Source organism: Paramacrobiotus metropolitanus, unplaced genomic scaffold (genome assembly GCF_019649055.1).
Source record: "Paramacrobiotus metropolitanus isolate TYO unplaced genomic scaffold, Prichtersi_v1.0 Parri_scaffold0000231, whole genome shotgun sequence".
NCBI classification, from domain to species: domain Eukaryota; kingdom Metazoa; phylum Tardigrada; class Eutardigrada; order Parachela; family Macrobiotidae; genus Paramacrobiotus; species Paramacrobiotus metropolitanus.
The window spans coordinates 55505-80498 of record NW_026570451.1 but is presented as its reverse complement, the minus strand read 5'-3'; the positions used below and the strand labels follow the sequence as shown (position 1 = coordinate 80498).

The window sequence follows — 24994 nt, the reverse complement described above, 5'->3', positions numbered from 1 at the left end:
CCATACCGGGAAATATCCGCGTTCACAGCGTGTTTAGTGTTGTGACTTGTGATTATTATGGTGTCGTTTCAACACTATTCCTAATGCTTTCGCCATATTACGGACATTTGGTGGTAACTTCGTTTTATTTCCATAACAGTTCATGATAAATTTGATAATATTGCTTCCTGCATCTTAATCTATAACGGTAAACAATATGCGTTCATATTATATTCTGTAAACAGATGTTGCTATTTTAATAATAAATTACAGCGTGCAAATAATTGTATGTACACCCCACCAAGCATATTCGTTTAATAAACACAACAGCAACAAGAACGACTGATTTAGACATACTTGTGCTACGCTGAAAAAATGAATTCTAAACTGCGTTTATCAAGCATATCAAGATGAAGGAGCATACATTCCAAAGCCTGAGTAATCCACTATATTAGCACAATTTTACTGCTTTGAACTGCCGCCCTATATATTTCTGGATAGGATTGCATGTTTTCATAATATTATATGAACATGAAATTTCCACTGATGTGGCAAGACTACAGGAAAACAGTCGTCCTTATGATCATAGTGGTACTGGTCACATTTAGGTGGTAAAAATTTAATCAGTTGCCCCAAGTCGCACCAGATGGGACGTGCAATACAATACAGCAATTACTGGGAGAACGCCATAAATATCAGCTAATCATTGCTCGCAGTCTGCACTTATGTCATAAGAACACAGGCATTAAAACACAAGTGCAGAGGATATCCAATCACAGTGTCATCTCTTGCTGTAAATATGGGTTCCGGAATGATGTGTCTGTCAGAAGACAATCAGACCTTCACGGGTATACTAATATTGCATAGATGGTATGTCTGAGAATTAAAATAACACAACAACTGATCCTTGCTGGGTGCGCTCATCAGTCCTTGTCCGGTACACTGCTTTGCATCACTGCGCGTTGTTAATTCGTAGATTACCAGCAGATACGTCAACAATACTCCAAACACCTGCAGCCAGTACGCAGTTGACGGGAACCGATTCAAACCAGTAAACAAAAATTAAAAGTATTATCTTCAGTGTTTGAAACTTCAGATTACTCCGCGCTTCCAGTTTCCATGTACAGAGTGCGTTATATTATGATGACCGCAAATACTGTACTACGCGCATTAGGCGGGGTAATGGGATATGCTCTCTACTCTATAATTTTACCGGTAATTTTTATCAGAACCTAGTCAACCTACCGTTAAAATGAAACTCGTATCCAGTACTAGAAATTTCCACGCAGTAAAGCCGACAGGATTATCACGAAGACGTTGAACGGTTGTATTTGTAACACTTCCAATCAAGTCTTTATCTTCCGGGAATGTTTCTGCGCACTGATGATAAAGTCCCACAATAGCGTGCGCCTTTAAATAACGAATTAGTAGTCCCATTAATACCTTCTTCATTGAATTATAAATTATTGACAAAATTACTTAAGCAAGTATAATTAAGCAAGCAAGAAAATGTATGAACGATTTGTTTCCTCTGTAGTTAATAAATATCTAAATGGGTTGGGAAAAGGTCACTATGTGTATACGTAAACGCTAAAAGGTTATAAGTTAAAATAAATCCTGAAGCTTCGTTTCTGTTAGTTCTCAAAACACTTACCTGATTTTTTGTATAACTCGCAGCAACAATGCGACAAAAAACAGAATAAAATTCGCCATCGCACTAACGATAAGCAAAGCGAGGTCCTCTACATTCTTCGTAGCAAACGTTCCCAGAGGTATTTCCAGTGTGCCGTTCATGGAAACGCCGATCATTAAAGTGATGGACAGAATATCGAATCCGGTTTGAATCAGCAGTACCGGCGAGAATACATTATCCAGTTTTTCCAGTATCACCGACAATGTCCAATGGCTCCTGCGAGACTGAGCCAGTTCCCTCAAGAATGTCTGCTGTTTGATGTGACCTTGTTCTCTCTCCTCAATGGCTCTACAAATTTGTTTGTTGTTCTCGCAGAATGCCAACCCGATAATAACCGCTACGAACTGAAAAGCATACGTGAAACTGCATTGTCCCGAAGCCGCCACAGACAGAGGGAGCAGTTGGAAAACAACAGAATGTACCCGTACGTTCATCGCGTACTGCAGAAAAGAAGCCGTATCCGAGGGAAACCTTTGCACTGTATGGAACCCGAAAGCCGTGAACGCGGACACGATAACGGTTATAAACTGAAGACATATCATAAACATCAACTTTCGGCGCTTCTTTATGGGAAATTCGTAAGATGACAAAATTTTCTTAAGGTCATCGATGTGACCGCCCAACGGTTTGGTAAGGACCGGCAGCAGTATAAGCAAGATAATTCCACACACTGAGAACTGCAAATACATCGCGGCCACCATAATCGTGGGCATCTTGTCAGTCGTGGTAAAGGAGGCAATGGTCTTCCAAAACGTGTCAACTATCCCCACAATACCGGCAACCATGGGGACACTCATGATTACACCAGAAATTAAGACCAGAAAAGAAATGCTCCCAGTGCCGTTCTCCGTAAACCAGGGATAAAATCCATTTTTGCGAAGGAATCTTGCGAACAGCTTGTTCCAGTAGCGTGAAAACCATTCGGACGTGGTGTCCACTGACTTTTTTGGCGTGGCCATAATTTTAAAAGCCATGTTTGGACTTTGGTCCGTGCAGACAAATTTAAAAAAATATGATGACGATTGGCGAATGCTGTCTTTCAATAGTTAGCTGAACTACAGCAGCATATATCTTGACTGCGACTGTACAGTTTCGATTATTTTTGGTACACCTAAGCATTAAACTCTTTGAATCATTTGGTGTTGGATGTTGCAGGAGAATATTTACCTAGGACCCCTCAAAGCCAGGAGGAAGGTCAGAAAAGTCTTACCTCAGCATCCCTGGGAATTAATGCATCGGATGCACTCATATGACGCGGTACCGGTGGCAGCAGCGCAATAACGCGTACTTACGAGCTACGATACTAGCAGTAATCCAAAATTCTATCATTATATATGGAATGTCTGTCTTGTTAAAGACAGTACAGCGTACTTGAATTAATTAATGTTGTAACGGTCGGAGCGCATATTTTTGCTATCGTAACTAAAGGAAACTTACTTATTTCAATGCAGCCAGTCGCGTTACTTTGAATGTCTGGTAATTTTGTTGTGTCACAATGAATTCCTACTCCTGCGCTTAACTATGTGTATACGAGTACCAAACATTTCACTATTACTAGTACGTGTTTCATGTTTATTTCGGTCTTTCTGCAAATGATCGCACAGATCGGTAAAGATAGAATTACCACAGTTACCGAACACAAAACGGAAAACCATACTGCTTATCTGTACGTGTACACTAAATATAATACTGATAATATTTCCGGCAACTTAACTATACATTGCATTTTCTCTGCCTGCAACAAGAAAACGGCATTTTCGTAATATCTGTACCGATAATCGCTTGTTACTGCGTATAGTATGCATTTCCTGTTAATTAAATAACTGCGCATCACTAGTTATTAACTAAAGCTGTAACAAATACTGGAACGATTGGGTAACATGGTAACGGTATTATTTCCAGAAGTCGGTTTGTAGATACACTGGTGGGCATCGGTGTGTGACGTCATTTCGTAGATTACAAGGAGGTACGTCAGCAGGATCCCAAACACCTGAAAAATGTATGTACAAATGTATAAAAACATTAGTTTCGACACGTGTATATGCGCATGTCTCGAGAACGTAACGGTGGTGTTAGTTACCGTTAACGGTAACTTAGTTAACGGTAACTAACATTGCGTAACGTTACGCAATTTTAAGTATGTACAGAAATGCATGTTGTATGTATTTTAAGTATGTCTGTACTTGCAGAAAGCTATACCGTCAGGATAAAGTTGGTATCCAGGACAAGCAACCTCCATGCGGTGAATCCCACAGGACTATCCCGTAAGCGTTGTATCGTAGTAAACGCAATATCTTTTATATTGTGCTTTTCGTCCGGAAAAACTTCCATACATTGATGGTAAAGTTGGACAATCGAATGTGCCTGCCATCATCCAACCAAATATAGAACTTTATCCACAACTTGAAAAGGGAACCAAAGAAGGATACATACCTGGTTGGTAGTGTAACTTGCGATCACCATTCTGCTGAAGAACAGCACAAAATTGGCCAGTGCACACATCACCATAAAAACGAGATCTTCGATGTTGGTTGTTGCGAACGGTCCCAAGGGTACTTCCAGTTTCCCGCCCATCGCCACTCCAATAAGCAATGCAATAGCGATGATGTCAAAGCCGGTTTGCACCAGTAAAATCGGTGCAAACACTTCATCCATTTTCTCGACAATCTCCGACAATCGCCAGTGTTGCACGCGGGATTGTGATAACTCCCGCAAGAACGTTTGACCTTTGATATCACCTTTCTTCATATCTTCTATGAGTTTGACGACAGCTTTGTTGTTTTCGCGAAACGAAAACCCAATTGTCCCGGCAACGTATAAAAAACTGTACGTAAACGCCGACTGACCGGCCGCCGCCCACAATAACGGTAACATTTGGAAGACAGTAACGTATAATTTAACATTCATCGGGTACCGCAAAAAGTACACCGTGGAACTGGGGAACTCTTGCTCAAAGATGTGAAAGTAGAATACCAATATAAGTGATGACAAAACCGTGAAAAACTGCAATGCCATCACGGTCAGCAAGCGGCGTCGTCGTTTCAGTGGAATTTCAAAAGTCATGAGGACTTGTTTGAGATCTTCGACGTAGCCGTTAAGAGGTCGCGTCAAACGCGGCAAAAGTACGAGTAGAACGATTGCGCAGACAGCGAACTGTAGGAATAATGCCGTTACCATAATTACCGGCATTTTTTCGCCTTTGTCCATGGTGAAAATTGTCTTAAAAAATGTGTCCACCAAGGCCACGGTACTCAAGACCATGGGAACAGCCATCAGTATCCCAGATAAGCAGACAGCGACCGAGAAGGTCTGCTTGCCGGCATCGTTCTTCCACGGATAGAAACCGCTCTTACGCAATAAGAACGAGAATACACGATCCCAGTCGCGCGTAAACCACACGCTGGTCTGGCTGGTTTTCAGTGCTTCCAACGACATTTCGCAATTTTATCGGTACGTGTTTTTAAACACAAACAGCAGAACGCTATATTTTGCTGGTAGATTCATGCGTGATGCTGTTTTATATAAGACTGTGCTTCGGTCGGAAACATGCACAAGTAATATTACGACAATAGATATTACGATGAATACGTACCTGTACAGCTGTGTGAGGGTACACCTTGGCTCCAAGTAAATTTCATTCTTATAACCTAGTACGAGCCAACTCTGTACTTGTGCTTTGATTTCCCTATGGAGCTTACAGTTTGGTTTTACCGCTATCGCAAGCGTTTTGCCTTATGTCGACCTTCTGCGTGCAGTTTGTGGATTACGCAATCACCCTAAGCGGCTCGTCGTAACATCACCTGGATGATGTGCGAGTAAAAACGTTTCCGGTTTGTATAAAGGCAAACATTTATTAATCAATGCGCATTCCTATAAGTTTTGCCTTTCCAAATCTTGAAATCATTTTTTTAATCAGTGCATGCATACGTGGTATAGAAGATGCTGTAATTGTTCCGATATATTTGTAAAATTACTTACGTAACGTCAACGTGCTAAAGGTGCGCACTATGCATACTTTTTAATATTTAATGGTGATAAGGTAATCTTAAATATCTGTTTCGTTAATATTTATTTCGCTCAAGGTTGACGATCATAACAAAGTACAAAAACTTGTTAGAAAGTTACTAAACACTGCTGTTTTGTTGCTTAAGGTTTAACATGTATCAACTAAGAACAAGGACGAGCAGCAACATTTTTAAGCCAGACATCACCAGTCACACAGATTGTAAATATTGGGATGTATCTGTGACCATATACTCATGCGTTCCGCTTTCAGGCTGAGCACGAAACTGTCGTAAGTGTCCTCGTATGCGTGATCGATGGGGGAAAAGCCACAGAACTGCTCCAGCCACATTACCTGATCACCTCTGTGCACGAGATCCGTAAAGATGTTCCCATCGCCAAAGTATCCAGTCACGGTGCTTGCCATAATCAGGAGCACACAAAGGTCAACAATACTGTGACGCATTTTGCAAACAGGCCGAAGGTTTGTAGTAGCGCAGATTAAGAAAAAATATCCAATGGCAGTAGTACAACTAGGACAAAGGGGTCAGATCACGTTAGTACGTCCAGTCAAAAATTAGTAAAAGATTGGATAAAACAGTAAACACTTCTTCAGCACATGTAAGTTGTTTCTTTGGCTAAACTTGAACGCTTTCGTTATTGTGAATTTTCATTGTGAAAATTGCTTAGAAACAGTTACAAAAAGAAAAGAACACTCATACGTACTACGCACAAGAGCGCATTAGCGCGGATAAGTTCGCTATCCATATGTAAAAATTATTTTACATGAAGTACAGTCTGTAGAAAATATCAAAGATTTATTATAAACATCTGTAGGAGAATTACTAAATTCAATCAGAAAAATCCATGCGTCATCAATCATCACAACTTTATTTAATTAAATAAGTGGAGGTAATTACAAAATTTGTATAAAGCATCACAAATCACCGGCGAAGAATCAGTTGACAGGAGAAAATCAGCAGAACCAGTACAAACTCACCCAAAACATCTAAGCAAAGTTAACGGCACTTGAAAATTGGAGAAAATTTGACATCACTAAAAGACTCCATAAACAGCATTATTTCTCGCAGCCGTACCCACCGCCCCCGGGCGTCAGCAAACGGAAACAGTCGCCAGGCTGAACCGGAACGGAATTCTTCGCGCCAATATTCACCGTGTAGCCTTCAACGCGCTCCAGGATGTTCTGACCGGAAGCTCCTGGCTCGCCGCCTACAATTTAGGGAAAAATCAATGCCGACCTGAACATAACACTGCATACATCAGGAGACATTTCAAAAAAGACGCAATGGACGCTTCAAAAGAGCGCAAAATTATTGTACTTCGTTTACCTTTCCCTCTGATAATATTAAATACTCGTAAGTACGCCACAGTAAATAATCTGCTATACCATAATTCCTATTATTTTATAAGCAAAGAAAATTGGCGTACTGATTTATTTCATTCCCTGATTTATTTAATGATGAAATAAATTAATTTATTTCATTTTGCTTTCTTGCTGTCTCATTTATATAATTTCAAATATGCCACACTAGTTACTCAACAGAAAAGCTTCAAAAAAGCTAATAATATGTTATTACACTTTTTACATTTTGCGCGCTATTTGTAAAAATGTTTAAATTCGAAAACATCGAACGAACCTTTCAGTCCGTAAGGCTGGAAGACTCTCCTCTCCGATAAGATGGACAAGGTCATATCCGCCCGGAACACCAGCTCCCGTACCACTCCGTCGCCGCCGTTAAACTGCCCTTTTCCACCCGTCTCCTTATTCAAGCAGAAGGTGCGCAGCAGAATCGGGTAGCGCTTCTCCAGGATCTCTGGATCCGTGATGCGGGTGTTGGTCATGTGGGTGTGCTTGCCGGAGGCTCCGTGCCACGTGGGTCCCGCACCCGCTCCGCCGGCCACCGTCTCGTAATACCCGAATTTCTCGTTGCCGAAGGTGATGTTGTTCATACAGCCTTGAGAGGCGGCGCACTTCTGGAAGGCTTTCAGGATCACGTCCACCACACGCTGCGACGTTAGCACATTTCCGCCTGCAAAGTACACGATTTGTCGTTGGCGCTGTGTTGTTTATTTACTTGCACTTTTTGTCGCGTCGAGGCGGATCTGGCCGATATGTTCGATGAAAATTACGAACAAAATCATACCAAAAACAGTTACAATCTGTAAACATAAAATTTCCTCCCAGAAAGAGGAAACTGCAGATAAAAATAATTCAGTAAAAATTTAGTTTAATCGGGCCGGTACAAAAAATGGCAGCCAGGTAACAGCAGCAGTCAAGTAAAACGAAAAGTTTGTGTATTATTACTACAAAAATATCACATTATAGCCTGCTGCAAAATGGCAATCGTATTACAGTCAATCGGTTCATTTCAAGAGCTAGCACACGCAGGACTCATGAGCGTTAGCCTTACTGTCGTTGTTCTACGAAACCTTGCACTTTAATAAAGCGTGCCTAGCATTAATAAACCGCAATGTACTGCAATGCGTGACAAAAAGCATCCAGATAATGCATTTTTGTGAGTGCTGCCGGTTCCTATACAATCTGAGTATAAATAAAACCTGACCACACAAAATAAGAATACTACCGCTAAAATCTTCTACGCTTAACCTCGAGCAAAAGTTTTCATTTTTATTAAGAATACTTCTTTTAAAAAACCTAAGAACTGTCCATAAAAGCATAAAAACTGCGCACAACAGGAGCTAGGTAACCATTACGTGCAGTACACTGACCGACAACAGCCGCATTTTCATGGGGATCCAGCAGAGAATGCTTGGGAATAACGATCTTCACCGGCTGCAGACATCCCTGATTCAGCGGGATCTCGTATTCCACCATACAGCGCAGCGTGTAGATAATGGCCGACAGGGTGATGGCGCGCGGGGCGTTCAGATTGCCCCACACATGCGGCGAGGTGCCCTCGAAATTCCACTCCGACTGCCCGGAATCCTTATCAATGCTAATAGTCAGCCGGATGGCGCTGCCGTCATCCATGCGGTCTTCAGCGTATAAACGAGTGGAGCCGGTGTCCTTCTCGGCCTGCTGTGCCACTTGCCGCAGCAGATCGCGAACCGCGTTTTCGGCTTGACTCTGAATATACTGCATGTAGGCTTGCACCACCGGAAGTGTGTACTCTTTGATTAATCCCAAAACTATAATACCATTTCCGAATCAATAATATTTCGAATCAATAATATACATAATAATATAATAACATTTCCGAATCTTTTCTTTGCAGGATACCTTCAGTTTATCGACGCGCTTGGTGATCTCCGCAAAGTTCTCCTGGGTGAAGGCCTGCCCGTAGGGCTCCGTTTCATCGCTGACCACATCGGCCAGCGCCATCCCGTACGCCGATAAAATACTGCTGTATTTGTGGACGAAAACGCGACTGATGCCCAAGGAACGGGCCTCATCACAGGCGTGCTGACCACCGGCGCCGCCGAAACACGAGAGGACGTGGTTAGAGGGGTCGAAGCCGCGCGCTTGGGTGAGGTTGCGGATCGGACGGGACATGGCTTCGTTGGCGACGGCCACGAAGCCTTCCGCGATTTCTTCCACTGACCGTGATTCTGAAAGTATAAAATATTAATTACTACAGGAAAACAAAATACAGAGTACGTATACTACACTTTTTTACAGACATCTTTGCACCATATATAATATAATTCCCGTTTTATTCATGGTTTATCGCGCTTCGAAAAACGAAACACCGATAGAAAAGATTCAATTTTTTTAAAGTATTTTAAGTTCCCATTTTCGAATTTAGTGCCTTATCGGTAAATGTTAAACCCTTCAGACGATAGTTTACCCGCAGCCAAAGCACTACGATTTGACATACGTCTACATCACTCTCTTGCCAGCGGTTTGATGTATATTTTATTTCTCAATATCTATATGTACAAACTACAAAGTGAGCTTCGCTCAACAGTTATACTCAAATGAAGAATTTGTCCCAATTTGATCATAATTCGTGCGATTGTTTTATCAATCACTGCAAATAATTTTTCTAAGCGATTGCTTAGTCTTTCTTAATAATTAACAAATGTTACAGTATTCGTTTTCGTAGTGAGCATAGTACTTACTGCAAGATTATGTCACCAAAAAGTGTCAGGCATGCGCCCGGATTTTACATGTACTGCACGTACCTTGCTTTCCCTGCTGCGATGTGAACTGGCTAACGGTTTTGGCCAATTCTTCAAACGATTGTCGTGAGCGGAAATGTCCAACGGCTCGTTGCGTTTCTCTCCAAAAATATGCGGAAAATATTCGGGAAGCAGCCGACCAAGGACAGCGTTAGCATCGGTAATCGTCAGTGGGCCACCACGTTTATAGCACGCTGGTCCAGGATTGGCACCTACGCAACCGGAAGTCATAAGCCGAACGAATATTTTAACCTATATTACGCTGCAACCAATACAAACTTAACGAAAAAATCCCACAGATAATAATTAACAATAATAATAAAATTACAGATTACTTATTATTTGCTTCATAATAATAATTATTTATAACACATAAATTGGTTATTTATATTAAGAATAAATTACCAGCAGAATCCGGTCCGACAACGAACAGACCGGACCGGAAGAACAGCTGCGAACCACCTCCGGCGGCCACCGTGTTGATGTCCAACTGCGGTGTCTGGATACTGATGCCGGACACACTGCTCTCGAATGTATGATCGTAATCCCCCGCGTAACGGCTGACATCTGTACTGGTGCCGCCCATATCGTAGCCAATCAGCGGTTTCTTCTCCATGGCATCGTAACCCGTGGACGCAAAGCCCACCACTCCACCCGCTGGACCGGAAACGATAGCCTAAACGAGCAGTCAACTCTCAGCTGAGAAGACGACAGCATGCCGGCAAGTTGCAACAAGGAGTGACAACAAAACATAAGCGTCAACAAAAAATATAACCACTACCAACAGAAAGGAAATTTCAAAAACAAAATAAAAATTATAAAGCGAGAGCTGGAAAATCAGATTTGATTAACATTACTGTAAATGAACCATTACTGTAAATGAATGCCAGTCACGAATAAACATACAAACCTGGTCATATTCTCATTTAATGACTCGTACTACGATTTTCACTTCTCCCCATACGACGCCATTATAAATATGTTTGTAATTTTGTATCCTCAAATTAAACTCTCCGATATTTCGCAATGTGCTATAAAATAGCGCATATTTATAGCAATAAATTAAAAAAATTTCCGAACTTAATAGTGTTAACATTATTGTCGATTTTTGGAATACTTCGATTGGAACCGTCAATGGATCACTTATACTTTACGGTGCAGCTATCGGATCACTGCAACCCACGCTATCAGATCACGTCACATGGGGGGGCTGGTGTTCGGTTAGCTTAACCACACAATACGCAGATTCAGACATTCGGGTATCTTCCAACGCCTATGTAGGTTTTTTGTGCATTATGCGCAGTAGATACGACTGGTAACGTGTGTCATCACGATCCGGAGCTTATCTACGCTCCGAATGGTCAAAACAACCATACCGCACGTATTCGAGATACCGCGCTGCACAGCTCCGTTTTTCAACATACCCGTTCTTATCTCTATGAATCATAACTTATGCACCATAATGCGCTGCACTGGCCGTATACCAGCCCACAGAGAAAGATGTCTGATTTTTCGTAATAAAAAGTGTTGTTCAGCTAACCGATCACCAACCATTACATACTTGCTGCTCTGATATCGAGTGCTGAGTGATCGGATAGCTGCACCATATTATTATAGTGATCATATGACGGATTTAATCGAAGTACATCAGATGGAAGGATCATTGCAAACTGCATCGGTACGAGTATATGAGCAACTTACCTGTGATCCGATAAAATTCTCCATAGGCGTCAATCCCCCATCCGACCGCATAAACAGCACATGCACCCCTTTCAAATTATCCTTAAACCCGCCGGCAAAACTCTGCAGATACCGCTGAATACACGGCGTCAGGTAGGCATCAGCGCACACCGTCTGTCCGCGCGGCACAATGCGGATCATGGGCATGACCTCGTGCGACAGACTGACATTCGTGAAGCCCAGATGCCGCGCACAATCCGCAATCTTCTTCTCGTGCTGCTGCAGTGTATACGCATGCATCAGCACCACGGCCAGACTCTTGATCCCCTTGGCCAGCACCGCCTTCAACTGCTCCTCCAACTTCGGCCAGTTAATCGGTGTCAACACTTCGAAGGTGTCCCCGGAGACGCCCTGGACGGTCACCAGTTTCTTGGGTTTCGGCAGGCGGTCGTCGTCGCGCTGCATGATGACGCGCTCCTGTACTTCGATGATCTCCTTGTACAGGAGCTCCGGACGAGCGATGGACAGGTCGAAGATGCGGGGACGCTGCTGCGTGCCGATCTCCAGGAGATCCCGGAAGCCCTGGGTGATCACCAGGGCCATGGGTTCGCCTTTGCGCTCCAGGAGGGCGTTGGTGGCCACCGTGGTGCCCATGCGGATCCAGGCGATGCGCGAGGTGTCCACCGGCTATCGCGCGGATGGAGGGTGCCGGTTTCCTGCAGACACATCACAGAATCAACCAACATCTTCCTGTACGGTGTCCATCGCGTATTTTCGGGAAAAAAAACAGATGAACGTTGCAAGCAGTTGTTGAAAATCAAGCACGTAAATCAGAAATAAGAACACAGGCCTGGTAGGGAAGAATCGACATTTTCCAGGGAATTTACAGTAACATTTATAATATGATTACATGTATTGCAACTTTCATTAATTTCCAGGAAGACATAGTAAAAAATGACATTTTAAAGGTGGAAAAACGAGTCCTTGCGACACTCATAAAGTTAACAATTCGGTGCCATTATTACGACGCGGACAGCATGCCATGCATGCAAGTGATGCAACAATAAATAACATTACCGAAACCGAAGCGCTCGAACTTCTTGCCACTGCTCTACATTTTTATACCACACATTATGTGATTATGACAAATATGAAATAGCGTACCTGTTGAACAGGAAATTAGAAACGAAAGATAAGTACACCTAACAACAATAAATCAGCCGAGCAGCAAGGCCAGAAAATCTGATCCACAGTGAAACAAAGAATGATGCCTATTTTCAAACGAGAGTCTGAGTATGTCCATCTATTCAAAAATATTTAAAACCACAATGTTTTGGCTACTAGGCTGCTTGTGCGAGCACGTGTTCAAAAACTAGTAACAAGCTGCCACTCAGCACATACGGTAATTATTCTCTGCACCACTTATACAGATACACGTACCTACCACATGTGCTGCAACTCTATCTGCACAGCTTGCAATTCCCGCCATCACCAACATTAAACCGACAAATTCCATGCAGTACAGTAAGTACCTCTTCCAGAATGCGTCGAATAGCTTCGCGGGGGGCATCCGCATAGCTGGGATCTTCGGACAGCAGCTTCATCACTCGCACCTTCTTATTCGGGCATAACGCAAAAACGTCTGCAAGACTGCAAGAGTTCCCAACTTGGCCAAAACTTGAAGTTGAGCTATTCAGCTTTCATAACGTATTTTATATGTACGGTGTAAGTACTTACGTAATCAGTATAAAATTTCACTAAATCAATACGATATGAGGATGCCTTAAACTCTTATTACTTAGTCTTATAAGTTTTATTGTTAAAATGCCATATCCCTCTTTACGGTGTTTACGGTTTACCTGTGAAAGTTCCACCGCGATCAATGGCAAAACGGAATTTATTCTGTTCAGTAGGATCGTTCATTTTAGACATTGCAACAATTGTAATCAAAGTCTGATTGTCAAATTTCGATGATGTTATGTTTCGATGCCATCTGCACAAGCATAACACCTGCAAACTGCAAATTTTTCAGTTCTCCAGCTTCAATCAGATGGTTCGACATGAAATTTAATCCATCGTACAAATCAGTTATGGAGCTTCAGAACGCAGAGAAATAATTGCCGATCACCCTTTTCATGCATCGAATTCACAAGCAGCAATCGTTGGTTAAAAACGTCTTCCCACCAAGAACTGAAAAACAGAAAAAGTTGTGATAATCAGATAATTTCTCACATGTCACGCTGAAAAATGGGTAAAATATTGTGACAGGTGGATTTAATATTGCTCGCGACTTCGATGGCTTCCGGTTTGAAGGCGCCCGCCCACGTACGGCGTGTTGCAGCTAGAGCCCTGCACGAGCCGAGCTGCTCGGCTCGGCTCACGAGCGCTCGGTGCTCGCGAGCGCTTCGAGCGAGTAGGCGCCGTTTTTCGTTTTTGCGAACGAGCTGAGCAGCAGGAAAAAATCAGCGAGCGAGCTGAGCGAGCAGAATAGTCGGATGCGAGCGATCCCGAGCTGACCGCCTCATATTGTGCGAACCGAAGTTACTACTACAAGAAATTGCATAAACCGGGCTCTAAATTCCTTAATCCACCGTCAGCTTCGCGCTTCGCGCGACAAAGTTTTCATTGTGTTTTCTGTAACCACGAGGCTAGCGACAGCCTGGTACTAACGTGGAAAGACGATCTCACGGTTCTTTTTATGGTATCGGTATCATTCCTAATGCATCCTAGACAAGGTTGGAGATGTTGAGTTTTTCGAAACTTTCAAGCCATTAAAATGGAATCTTATTTCAAATCTATGACACTCAGGTTGCAAAAAAAGTCGCCATAAAATAGGGCCCCGGTTTGTAGGTTAAATAGAAGTCATAGACCGGAAAGTGTTTTTAGCGGAAAAGCAAATTTTGGTCAACGCTAGTCGCGCACAAAAACAAATTTTGGTTTATGTGAAATTTTTTTGTCGATCTTACGAGCGAGCTGATCTTAGACCATAAGAAATACGAGCGAGCTGAGCGAGCGGGAATAAAGAAAAATTGAAAAACGAGCGAGCTGAGCGAGCAGAGGTTTGAGCGCGAGCGAGCCGAGCGAGCAGGAAATTTTAAAAAGCTCAAATGAGCGAGTCGAGCAGCACTTTTGCTGCTCGTGCAGGGCTCTAGTTGCAGCAGCAGAATGGTGTGGGAAACTACTGTACCAGATGTTGCTGCGTCGGCAGACTCGGCACTGGCAGGCGGCTTTGCTTGACACATTTGAATCACCTGGTATGAGTAGAAATAAGCAGATTTTCCTGTTTTTGACTGCTTTCGGCTTTCCCACTTTTATTAGCGGGTTTTCCACTGCAAAGATCTAAGGAATTCCGACATCTGCGTTGTTATTTATTAATAATTTTGAGAGGATCATCGACTATCGTCATCATGTTTCTTTTCCCAGTTGGGACAAAGTGCAGCGTAAGTTCGAGCATGTAGTACAACATATTGCATAGGCAGCATAGCGGCATAGCCTTTAAAAATCTGTTGGAATGAAATCAACCAAAGATCCGTAAGTTTCTGCCAGAAAGCGCCTTACATGCAAACACTTACAATACTGCAGGATGTGCATTGGGGTAAGGTTTTTGTATTCATGATTCAACGAATGGTAAGTTGACTTATACAGGAAATCCAGTGTATTTCTGAACCATGCATCCAGCATTGGCGCGATGGGGGTGATGGCATCCCGCAGCAAATACACTCTCCCGGATCTGCCCTACGATTACAATGCCCTGGAACCGGTGATTTCGGGGGAGATTATGAAGCTGCACCACCAGAAACACCATGCCACCTATGTACAGAATCTGAATGCGGCGGAGGAAAAAGCCACCACAGCGCTGCAGAAAGGTAAACAACACGGCTTCTGAACAAGAACTGAAGAAAAATGTACTGTTGCTGTATTACCAGCTTCTTTCAGTTTTTGAATTAGTGGAAATGCTTAAATAATTTTTATGATTTATAACCACAAGATAAAACGTTTTGGACATCGCATTTAAATTGCATTGCAGATAGATACATGTGTTATTGCAATTTTAATTGCAAATAGCCAAATACTACTCTAGTTTTGTTATATGTACACCGCAGTAAATTATAATTATAGCGAAGCCAAATAAATTTTCTTGAGATTTAGATGCTGTTTTCCTGAGTACGGTAGTACCGATCCGCTGACAAATTTGCAACGCGGCGGATTATAAAGAGCCAAAAACATACGCAGTGTAATTTTATGCATTTTTTATTGTGCTTTTTTTACTTAATTTGTTAAATTTCGCAGGTGATTTATAAACGGCCATCGAGGTTCAAGGCGCTCTGAAATTCAACGGCGATGGCCACATTATTCACCGTATTTTCTGGAAGAATCTCGCGCCTGTCAGTCAAGGAGTGCTGCTAGAAGCAACCGGAAGGTAAATGGGTTTTTTTCTGTAGGCCTTTTTGGTTGATTGCTTTACTGAACACTCTCGCATATCCTCATCAAATGAAAGAACACCAGATATGCTACGAGGAGACTGTGAAGATCTGATGGCTGGATGTGGCTAAATGTTTATCTTCACTGCATCGGATTACGGTGATGAAATAAATGTATTTTTGCAAAACGTTTATCTGTACATAAAAACCTTCTATAAAAAATCAGAGTTAATTTAAAATTATTGGTTGCGAATTACACCGACAAAATTTTCGTGCCTTGCTCCGAGAACGTCTTTTTCATGTCTTTGCATTGAAGATTGAAAGTACTAGTACATACCACTCGGCACTCGTACTGTCGTACAATACATATGCCGTTTTGCATTTCGCAAGTATTAGGTAATTTCTGAATTCTGTTATTGAAAAAAAATTTTAAAAGCATATGTGTGCACCATTAAAACAACAGCGCTGTTGTGTTTAAATGGCAAGTACATATTCCGCAAGTAACAGTCACAACTATTGGCTGTATTACTGAAAAAAAAACTTCTTCGCTGCGAAATATTTTTCGGTTGGTTTTAGGTGATCTTGCCGCTGCCATTAAACGGGATTTCGGAGATGTTGAGTCGACGAAGAAGAAGCTGAGCGAAAAGGCGACAGCCGTACAAGGATCGGGATGGGCATGGCTGGGATATTGTCCGAAAATGAAGCGCCTGGCCATTGCACAGTGCGCCAACCAGGATCCACTGGAACCCACTCTCGGTAAGCTAAAAAAATGATAAATTTTACAAAGTTAAATTTTAAAACTTTTAAATTAACTTGTAAAAATATTCTTCCTCTACTGCACTAATTGTAATTGCTGCACTTATCCGTACACTGACTGTGAGTTACAAAACAATTAAATGCTTAGACTGCAAGTTTTAGAAAGAACTTTAGTATAAGATACGTACTGTACTAATTTTAAGTACTGAGAGAAGTGTTTTACATTTCGTTTTTATTAATTCGTGAATAATTTTCCGTTGCGTCTCGCCCGTTAATGATTTAGTCGTTTTGTTTGTACAACTTCTCCGTCCATTCTTGTCGAAATTTGTGTTCTATTTTATCGTGGGGAAATGCGCGCAGTGATGGGATTTTTCTTTATTTTAACGCGAACGCATGCGAACAGTACAGTCATATATTTTTTGCTACTCTTAATAAAGCTGCATGGAGATTGACTTGCGAGTTGCGGCAATTCTGTCAACTGGATCTTACAGGTTTGGTTCCCTTGCTGGGCATCGATGTATGGGAGCATGCCTATTATCTACAGTACAAGAATGTTCGCGCTGACTATGTGAAGGAGATCCGGAAGATTGTCAACTGGAAGGATGTCGCTGAGCGGTTCGGACAGGCTGCCGCTGGCAAATAATTCTGATTTAGTGTGCAGTTCCATTGTTTGATTGGTTTAATTAAACCGCTGTGGCTGATAATGGCTTAAATCCGTAGTACTTTCCTTCCACATAATGAGTGGCATAAACATGCTGGTCACCACTGGTCAAATACTAATAAATCTGCACCTTTTTCGGGTATCGGTATGACTGTATCCATCGTAATTCGTGCAGGATATGAATATTTCGGGTGTTGATTGTCATGTGCGATATTGCGAGATGCAGAATTTGATCTACCGGTTAGTAAGTACAGTAACAGAATCCAGAGTATGAGTGTTGCAGCTAAAAAGGAAAAAGATAGTGTTCTTGCTGCAAGTTCTGCTATTCCGTTCACTGAAGAGTAATAATTGTTACACTCCCACAATCGACATATAAATATTATTTTTTTTTCGTGTGCATTGGATTAAACCAGAGTTTTTGAAACGAAAAGCTGCTGTAACTTATGGTGTACCAATCGCGCAGACGTTTTGCAAACAAATAATAAAAAAAGAAATGCTTTTTAATTTCCAATCAAATGTTACAAACAATGTTTTTTTTTACAGACAAATGCTTTTATTTACAACCAAATGTTTTTCACTTCCAAGCAAATGTTTTGATCAAATCTATGTAAGTACAGTACGAGTATGCACACCGACATACAGTACTGTAGCACGACTGTATGTACGAGAAAGCATACCGGCACATGCATGGTATTTCACGGCCAGACCGCCAATTAAGTACGGTCACTGCCAGTGTTGGCTAACTTTTACGGGTCGGAGCCGACTACGGAAAACGGGTCCGGTTTGAGCTTTCCAACGGGACGGGCCGGGACGTGAACCGCCATACTAAGTCTATGGCAGATATACGGGCCGGGATTTAACGGGAGACGGTCCCGTTCTGGCTAGTTTACGGGACGGAAACGGGCCGGGAGCCGAAGTTGTAAGACGGGCCAACACTGGTCACTGCTATCGAGTCACGAATCTTGCATTGTCGGACAAACCCAGACTGCCACTAGCACCGATCGACGCTTCGGGTCAGTGGCATTTTGCTGTAGGCTGGTTTTTTACCATGCTCCAGCATTTTCGATCTCATTCATCATTTTTTGAGATGCTTCCGTTTTAGGACTTTTAGCCATAATAACGGATATTCCGGTTATTTACAATATTTTAATATCTTTACCACCGTACTTTGACAGAACAGCCTGTGTTCAGTGTGGATTTACTAGCCGATCGCTTTTATCACATGCCGAAGCTGAATAATCGTGGATTCTCATTTGATAAATAGCCTGCGTGCTTTCTGTAAGTTCGATGGCGGCTTCCTATGATCCTTTAACGTGCTGACTGATTGTAATTTTTTGTTGCCCGAGGAGCAGATTTCCCTTTTTCCCTTTTGTAGAGCGAAGTTCAGCTAACGGTATCTCTGCAGGGAGTTGAAGATTGAGCGAGACTAATATTATCGGAAAATGGTCAAATTGGCAGTGAACGTAATCACATTCTTACCATCCAAAAACGATCCTCGTACAACATCCGGTCTGCGTGGTCGCCGTGGTGGTCCCAAAATGTTTGATATTTGGGTATCGAATAAGATGCACTTCACGGAGAAGTTTACTGTGGATTTTCAGTACCCTGAATTCCTGGACTACCCAGACGGTGTTGCTGATTGTGAGCGATATGGTGTCACGCGTATTGTAAGTGCATACCGCCATGATAAACTGTTAAGGGACGGTCTAAAAATCACGTGCGCAGATTTTCGGAAAAATTTTGACCCTATTCTCTAATATCCGACATATTCCACTTATGGTGCTGTCACTGCTGTGACATTATTGGCACCCTTCCGTCCCTGGTTTATTGCGTACGTAATATATGGACTGCTCCTAGAAGCGCGTTAAAGGCCGATTCCCAGTTTTCCCTGGTAATACTAACAATAAGACTAGTCATCAATTTTTTTCTTGCAGCCGGCATACGTTGTATGCCATCGCCAGACAGAGGCTGTCCTGGGGATCAGATTTTTTAAGGAGAATGACTCCGGATCCACGGTGCAAGATGCTTTGGGGGATATTTTGAAACAATTCGCGGAACCGGCACACTATGCAACCGGTAAACTGCTGACATGAATTCCAAACGTTCCAGAATTCTTTCCGCAGCATCTTAGAATCATTTTCATGCTTGGTGGTTGTAGGTTCGCAGAAACCAACGCTGGACGCTAAGCAACTGTGTCTCTTTAGCAACCGCTTTTGTCCACACGCTGAACGGGCTCGTTTGACGCTGAACATAAAAAAAATCCCGTAAGTGTGCGCATATTACTCGTATAACTGAATTGTAATACACGTAATTATTAGTGAATGCTAAAGTAACTTATGTACCTTGTACATATGAATGTATGTATTGGAAATGTTAGGTATATTATTTTTTTAAATAATTTCGGATACTTCTATTTGTTTCTTGAACAGTGGCATGCAGGTACTATACTGTACCCACTCATTGTTTTACACTTTCTCCCGCATATTTTCAATTCTCATCAGTACAGTAATGCTTTCTGTTTTGTGTACTAATATTCCGTCACATGGCAGCAAATTTATATAAAATTTATATTACTAGTCATACGTAGCACTAGAAAATGTTATTTTCGTATTAATGTTGTTATTTCGTTGCGGATTTCCAAGAATGCCGGCGTGTTGGACTGATGTTTTTGTTTAGTTATTGTTATCGCTGCAGATACGAAATTGTGAACATCAACCTGACGGAGAAGCCGGAATGGTACATGGCCCATCACAACCCACTGGGCAAGGTGCCGACGCTGCACGAGCCCGGGAAGCCGCAACCGGTCTTCGAGTCGCTGATTGTCGCCGAGTATGTCGATGAGCATTTCCCCAATGAGCCGAAACTGTTGCCGAAAGATGAATACGAAAAGGCTCGTCAGAAGGTGGCTATCGAAGTCATTACTCAAAAGGTATCATTCTAACGAATGATGAATAAACTTTTCTGTTTTAAAACATTTGCCGTATCGAAAGAAATTCTTTGTGAATGATTATCAGCATTAGAAAATTAATTCTTGCTATTGTAACTCACTTTTATAAACATCTCGTTGAATACTATTTTTTCTAGTGAACTTCCTGACTGAAATTTTACGGTTAATCTATTCGTCGTGCTTTTACGTTATTACAGAGTATTCTGTAATCTGTATAATATCGTGGTGTACAGAGTATACTGTATAGGTATGCGAACTTTTTCCGTCGACAGAACTTGAATGCGACATTATTGCGCCGGCATATCTTCCTCCGTTTTTCAGGTTATTTAATTATTATTTCGATTTATTTGATCTGTGTTATAGTTTATCAACAATTTGAACGCGGTTGGCGCTAAGGGTGACAAAGAGAAAGTCGAGGAGCTGAAAAAGGGCCTGAAAGAAGTGGAGGAATCATTGACTGGTCAATATTTCGCAGGTAAGCGTTGTGAACGTATCTGTGAGCACTGTTCCCGTTCGAGTTGCATCCTGTTCTTTCATTTCTATCGTATATTCACAGATTTATTCTGATCTTATTTTTGCGCGATTTACCTTTTAATTTTTAGACTTTCAGATTCTTTTAATTTTTTAGATAAACAGTTCTGTTGACTTTTCAGTTTTCTTGTACTGTACGTCGGTTTTGATGAGCCAATAACTGAATTGATTTCTGTCCCAAAAATAAATAAATAAATGAATCTATAATATCTGAGTATTAGTTTACATGGATTAATTTCTGTTGGTTGAATTAGATTCTCATGCATGTACACGTTACATTCAAGTTATTCGTTCCCAGTTTTTGTCGTTCTATAACTTCGTTGTTATCTGCAGGCGACAAGATGGGTTTCGTGGACGTGATGATTTGGCCGTGGTTCGAACGTATCGCGCCGGTGTGTGAAGTGCGCAGTGTCGATCTGAAGATGGAGCGCGACTATCCTAAACTGCACGCCTGGATGCAGAAGATGCTGAAGGAGCCGGCCATCGCCGACATCGTCTTTCCGTCGGAAATCATGGTGCCGTTCATCAAGAGCGCCTACGTGGATGGCAAAGCTAACTACGATATCGGATTGTAAACGGCACATCGGCATCTCATTGTCTCCGCTCTCTGTTTATCGCTGCTTGCCTGTCGTTCATTTTCGAAGGATAATAACGGGAGTTTTCTCATAACTGGTGATGGATCTTGCGGTTGTGCGCTTTGTCTGACGTCTCATAGTTTTTGTTAACTGTTCGGATTTTTATTATGTAAGCGCAGACAGTCTGTATGCTGTATGCTCTGGCAGCTATGCTAACAATGAGAAGGTTTTAATATGTTTTTGAGGTTTCGGTTTGCCATTTAGATTGTGTGGCTCTCTGCTTAAGAAAATTCCATAATTGATTTAACCCATTTTCTTGAGGTGTATGTTGTATGGAGTCAAAGTGTTGAATTAAAGCGCATTAACAACGGTGCTGTGGAATTACTTACTTACTTTTTGTACAAGTATTTTTGTTTGGTAGTGCTTAAGATACATCGTAATGAATTTTCTGTAGAAGGTCTCAACAAACACTGGGCATAAAGATACAGCTAACATAACGACGACAACGCAGAAAAGTGAATGTTTTACGCATTTTAAAATTATTGATTCGTTGTACTGTCAGTTTCTGAATTTCTGAAAATTACTGAATAGTTGTTGTCATCAATTTCACAATCTTCGATACTTTCTGCAATTTATCCCAATAAATAATATTAATATTTCGTTTGCATTTTTATTAGTCGATATAACTCGTATAGGTAAGTAGCTCTGTGCTGTAATAGTAGCTCTACTCGTAGTAGACTAGTACCGTATCGTAATTCGTATGTACTCTAGAGTAGTATTTCTTAATTATTATCCTGAAATGCTAGAGTACATACGATACGACATAGCATACTTTCATAATTTTAATAATTAAGCAGCGAAAGTCACAATCGAACAAAATAATATACTCGTATCAGTCGTATGCAGTATTATTGTACGCAGTTCCTTATTTGACTGAGAATATTATCGATCAATAAGCATATACATATTCGTATTGAAATTTAATATAAAATATTTACTATAAAATATTCACAGCACGTAATACATTCACTGACGCATTCGTACGGTTTAAATACTCGTAATCAGGCCCGTCTTTAAGAGGGGTGGAGCACTGGCGCGCCCCACCCCAAACCGGAGCGGAAGTTTTTGAAAAAATTGAGCCGGCGCAAAAACTGGCGCAGATGCAAGAAAATCGGACTGGCGCAAGGGGCGCACCGAAATTTTCAAAGAAAATCGTAGAAAATGGCTTAAAAAACGAGGAAAATCATAGAAAAGTGGGAGCCACTTTTCTACGATTTTTCTCAAATTTTCTGCCATTTTTCAATTGGCGCAGCTGGCGTAAAGTCGTGCGCCACCCCCTTCCAAAAGCTGAAGACGGGCCTGCTCGTAATTACCGGTACTCGCATAAAGGTTTCTCTGATACAGCAGGTGCTTATTTACTGTACCCTTTACATTGCGTTCTTATTATGTGCAACGGATTTCACTTATTTTAAGACAGATTACAGTACACCTATTCTTATCTACTGTATTTCACATTTTGATATTCGCATAATATTCGTCATAGAACAAATTTGCAAAATCGTTCTATAGTCTGTGCATAAGCTCCAGGTTTGGATTGTTATATCCCTGTACGGTGTGACTCTGTTAAGTATGGTGCTTATGGAAGCCGTTCCATGCCAACCTACAACTTCTTCAATCGTTATCCGCAACAATCAACATGATTGGGAATTTGGGATGTGGACTCGTACAGTCCCTTTATGTACCAACTGCAGCGGACACTGCGCGGTTATATGATGCCATCGCCAAAAATGGTTGCTCCTGTTTGCACCCGATCGCGAGCGACATACACTGTAATCAGGTTTTTTTTATGCAGGTTTTTAATAATGTGGCATTCTGCTTTTGCGACGATATTTCATCTTTCAAAGTTAGTATTAGAATACTGGAGTTAGAGTTATAAGAAATGTAAATGATTTCCGAAGCAAATAAAGACGTTTGCTGCTATGTATAAGATATTTACGTGTGAAGAAAATATAGATAATTATAATGTATCTGATTTATTCGTAGAGCAGGTACGAAGTAAATACACTCGTAGAGCAGGTGCTAAGTACTTAATTACTACAGTAGTATTCTGAACTAGTTGTACGCACACTATGTACATGCATAACTCATAATATGACAGACTGCCAGTAAAGGTCATCCATGAACATCTGCTCGTGGATGACCTTTATGGCTTTATCTAGAGGCCATTCACTATCACCGTACATATCTAATCGACCGGAGCGAAGCGAAGGTCCTCTATGTTCAAGGAAACTGGAATTTTGTCTGTCCGTCGGTCACGTACTAATCTGTCCGTCGGTCACATAAATAAAAAAGATTATATAAATATAAATAAAAACGTAATATATTAAAAAAATTATAGCATTTAGTGTATGAATTTCAACTGTATAGAAAACATAAAGTAAGACTCTATAGGTACAAGAATACGGCGTTTTTGTCTGTCTGTCGGTCATGCAGTATTGTTCCCTTCGGTCTCGCACGAAACCACTGAAAATCCAGAACTTAATACTGTGGGTACTTAATTTGAGTATTATCATGGGTTGTTGTTATAGACATACGGTATAACTGTACTTCATAGAATAAAAATCAATAATAATTTATAAGAAGAAACGTAAAGGTCACGTTTACTGGCATTACTGACTACATCGTACATCGACTCCTAAATTCCTTTTTAAAATTATCAAGTATTCAAGGATAGCGAAAAGCGATAGGGTCAAAGGGCGATCAACAAGCAGAGCAGACAGGACGATTCTGCAGGTGTGATTCAGACTTTCTCCAGTTCAAACAAAGTACAAAAACTCTCGAAGCTCGAAGTCACAACGAAAATGCCCTAACGCAACCGAAAATGCTGGTAGCAAAAATACGGGCGCAGCACAGTGGTGGCAGTGGTGCGGCAAAAGGCAATAAAGCTCTTATATCATGAATAATCCCCGTAAATTCGTAACTACGGCAACATGAACAAATTTCGCTGCTAGGATAAGTACAGAAAATTACGATGGTATCCAGCTGTTTCAGAATTCCGCTTACCCAGTACTTCGTTGAAGGCATGCACCGGTTAAGGCAGGCTTTACACATTAAGATAAGTGCGAGATACACATACTCGTATGCGAACCTGGAACTTATTTTGTACTTACTTTCGAAGCAAATAAGGTATTTTAGACAGCTACCGTCAGAACCGGGTTCGTATCCAGAATAGTAAGCAACAATCCCAAAGGAATACTACCAGCTATGTCTATTTCTAAATTTTTAGCTACTTTGTATGTCTATTTCTAAAACCCTAAAGAAGCCTAAACATAATGTGCGAACCAGGTAACTTTAACCCTCAAATCCATAGCGACAGAACCCGTGAAAACGGTAAGAAGGTTAAGTATACAACAGGGAATTTCAGAAGATGTCTGGTGAATGTAAAGGTTACTGCCTTCCAACCGTTAATAATGTTCTCGTATATTCTGTGCGGCTGCAGGTCAGTTGGCAATGTGGAATTCAGATAGTTTAATTGGCAAAAGCAGCTGCTAAACTTATGATTTCCCTTAATTACTTTCGTATTAC

General features: G+C 41.5%; 3 protein-coding genes and 1 long non-coding RNA gene across 6 annotated transcripts; 2 read left to right on the top strand and 2 right to left on the bottom strand.

The window, feature by feature from the left end:
• Positions 1 to 857: 857 nt before the first annotated feature.
• LOC129601367 (uncharacterized) lies at positions 858 to 1906 on the bottom strand. The gene is made up of 3 exons (XR_008692210.1): positions 1634 to 1906; positions 1225 to 1389; positions 858 to 990 (listed from the first exon to the last, which is right to left on the bottom strand). It is a non-coding gene; the product is annotated as an uncharacterized LOC129601367 (long non-coding RNA).
• Positions 1907 to 5724: 3818 nt separating this feature from the next.
• Positions 5725 to 13777, bottom strand: LOC129601373 (5-oxoprolinase-like). Its single transcript, XM_055500172.1, is given in 11 exon segments — positions 5725 to 6904; positions 7333 to 7725; positions 8426 to 8845; positions 8909 to 9265; positions 9842 to 9910; positions 9913 to 10050; positions 10244 to 10514; positions 11540 to 12207; positions 12210 to 12234; positions 13051 to 13160; positions 13378 to 13777. Coding segments are annotated over 11 exon segments (2676 nt in total). The 5' UTR covers positions 13451 to 13777; the 3' UTR covers positions 5725 to 6752.
• Positions 13778 to 14725: 948 nt separating this feature from the next.
• LOC129601371 (superoxide dismutase [Mn] 1, mitochondrial-like) lies at positions 14726 to 17479 on the top strand. 2 transcript variants are annotated; one of them, XM_055500171.1, is made up of 6 exons: positions 14726 to 14958; positions 15164 to 15384; positions 15809 to 15938; positions 16017 to 16099; positions 16516 to 16695; positions 17187 to 17479. In XM_055500171.1, exons 4-6 carry the CDS (start codon positions 16072 to 16074, stop codon positions 17336 to 17338), a joined length of 360 nt encoding a protein of 119 aa, XP_055356146.1. In that variant the 5' UTR covers positions 14726 to 14958; positions 15164 to 15384; positions 15809 to 15938; positions 16017 to 16071; the 3' UTR covers positions 17339 to 17479. The 2 variants fall into 2 exon arrangements, with proteins under 2 accessions (XP_055356146.1, XP_055356145.1); XM_055500170.1 differs by having other exon boundaries at positions 15809 to 16099.
• A 911-nt stretch (positions 17480 to 18390) lies between these two features.
• LOC129601368 (pyrimidodiazepine synthase-like) lies at positions 18391 to 21740 on the top strand. Of its 2 annotated transcripts, none has more exons than XM_055500165.1 (7): positions 18391 to 18634; positions 18762 to 19023; positions 19291 to 19432; positions 19515 to 19620; positions 20051 to 20285; positions 20667 to 20778; positions 21168 to 21740. In XM_055500165.1, the coding sequence occupies exons 2-7, from the start codon at positions 18799 to 18801 to the stop codon at positions 21407 to 21409; spliced, it is 1062 nt and encodes a 353-aa protein (XP_055356140.1). In that variant the 5' UTR covers positions 18391 to 18634; positions 18762 to 18798; the 3' UTR covers positions 21410 to 21740. The 2 variants fall into 2 exon arrangements, with proteins under 2 accessions (XP_055356140.1, XP_055356139.1); XM_055500164.1 differs by having other exon boundaries at positions 18732 to 19023.
• Positions 21741 to 24994: the final 3254 nt, after the last annotated feature.

What these genes read in the sequence shown, in the direction of transcription:
- LOC129601371 (XM_055500171.1), top strand. Translation starts at nt 16,072, where the DNA reads ATGTTTATCTTCACTGCATCGGATTACG. An exon ending in CTTCACTGCATCGGATTACG is followed by an intron (nt 16,100 to 16,515) that starts GTGATGAAATAA and finishes GGTTGGTTTTAG; the next exon opens with GTGATCTTGCCGCTGCCATT. An exon ending in TCCACTGGAACCCACTCTCG is followed by an intron (nt 16,696 to 17,186) that starts GTAAGCTAAAAA and finishes TGGATCTTACAG; the next exon opens with GTTTGGTTCCCTTGCTGGGC.
- LOC129601368 (XM_055500165.1), top strand. Translation starts at nt 18,799, where the DNA reads ATGGTCAAATTGGCAGTGAACGTAATCACATTCTTACCATCCAAAAAC. An exon ending in TCGAAGTCATTACTCAAAAG is followed by an intron (nt 20,286 to 20,666) that starts GTATCATTCTAA and finishes TCTGTGTTATAG; the next exon opens with TTTATCAACAATTTGAACGC. An exon ending in GACTGGTCAATATTTCGCAG is followed by an intron (nt 20,779 to 21,167) that starts GTAAGCGTTGTG and finishes TGTTATCTGCAG; the next exon opens with GCGACAAGATGGGTTTCGTG.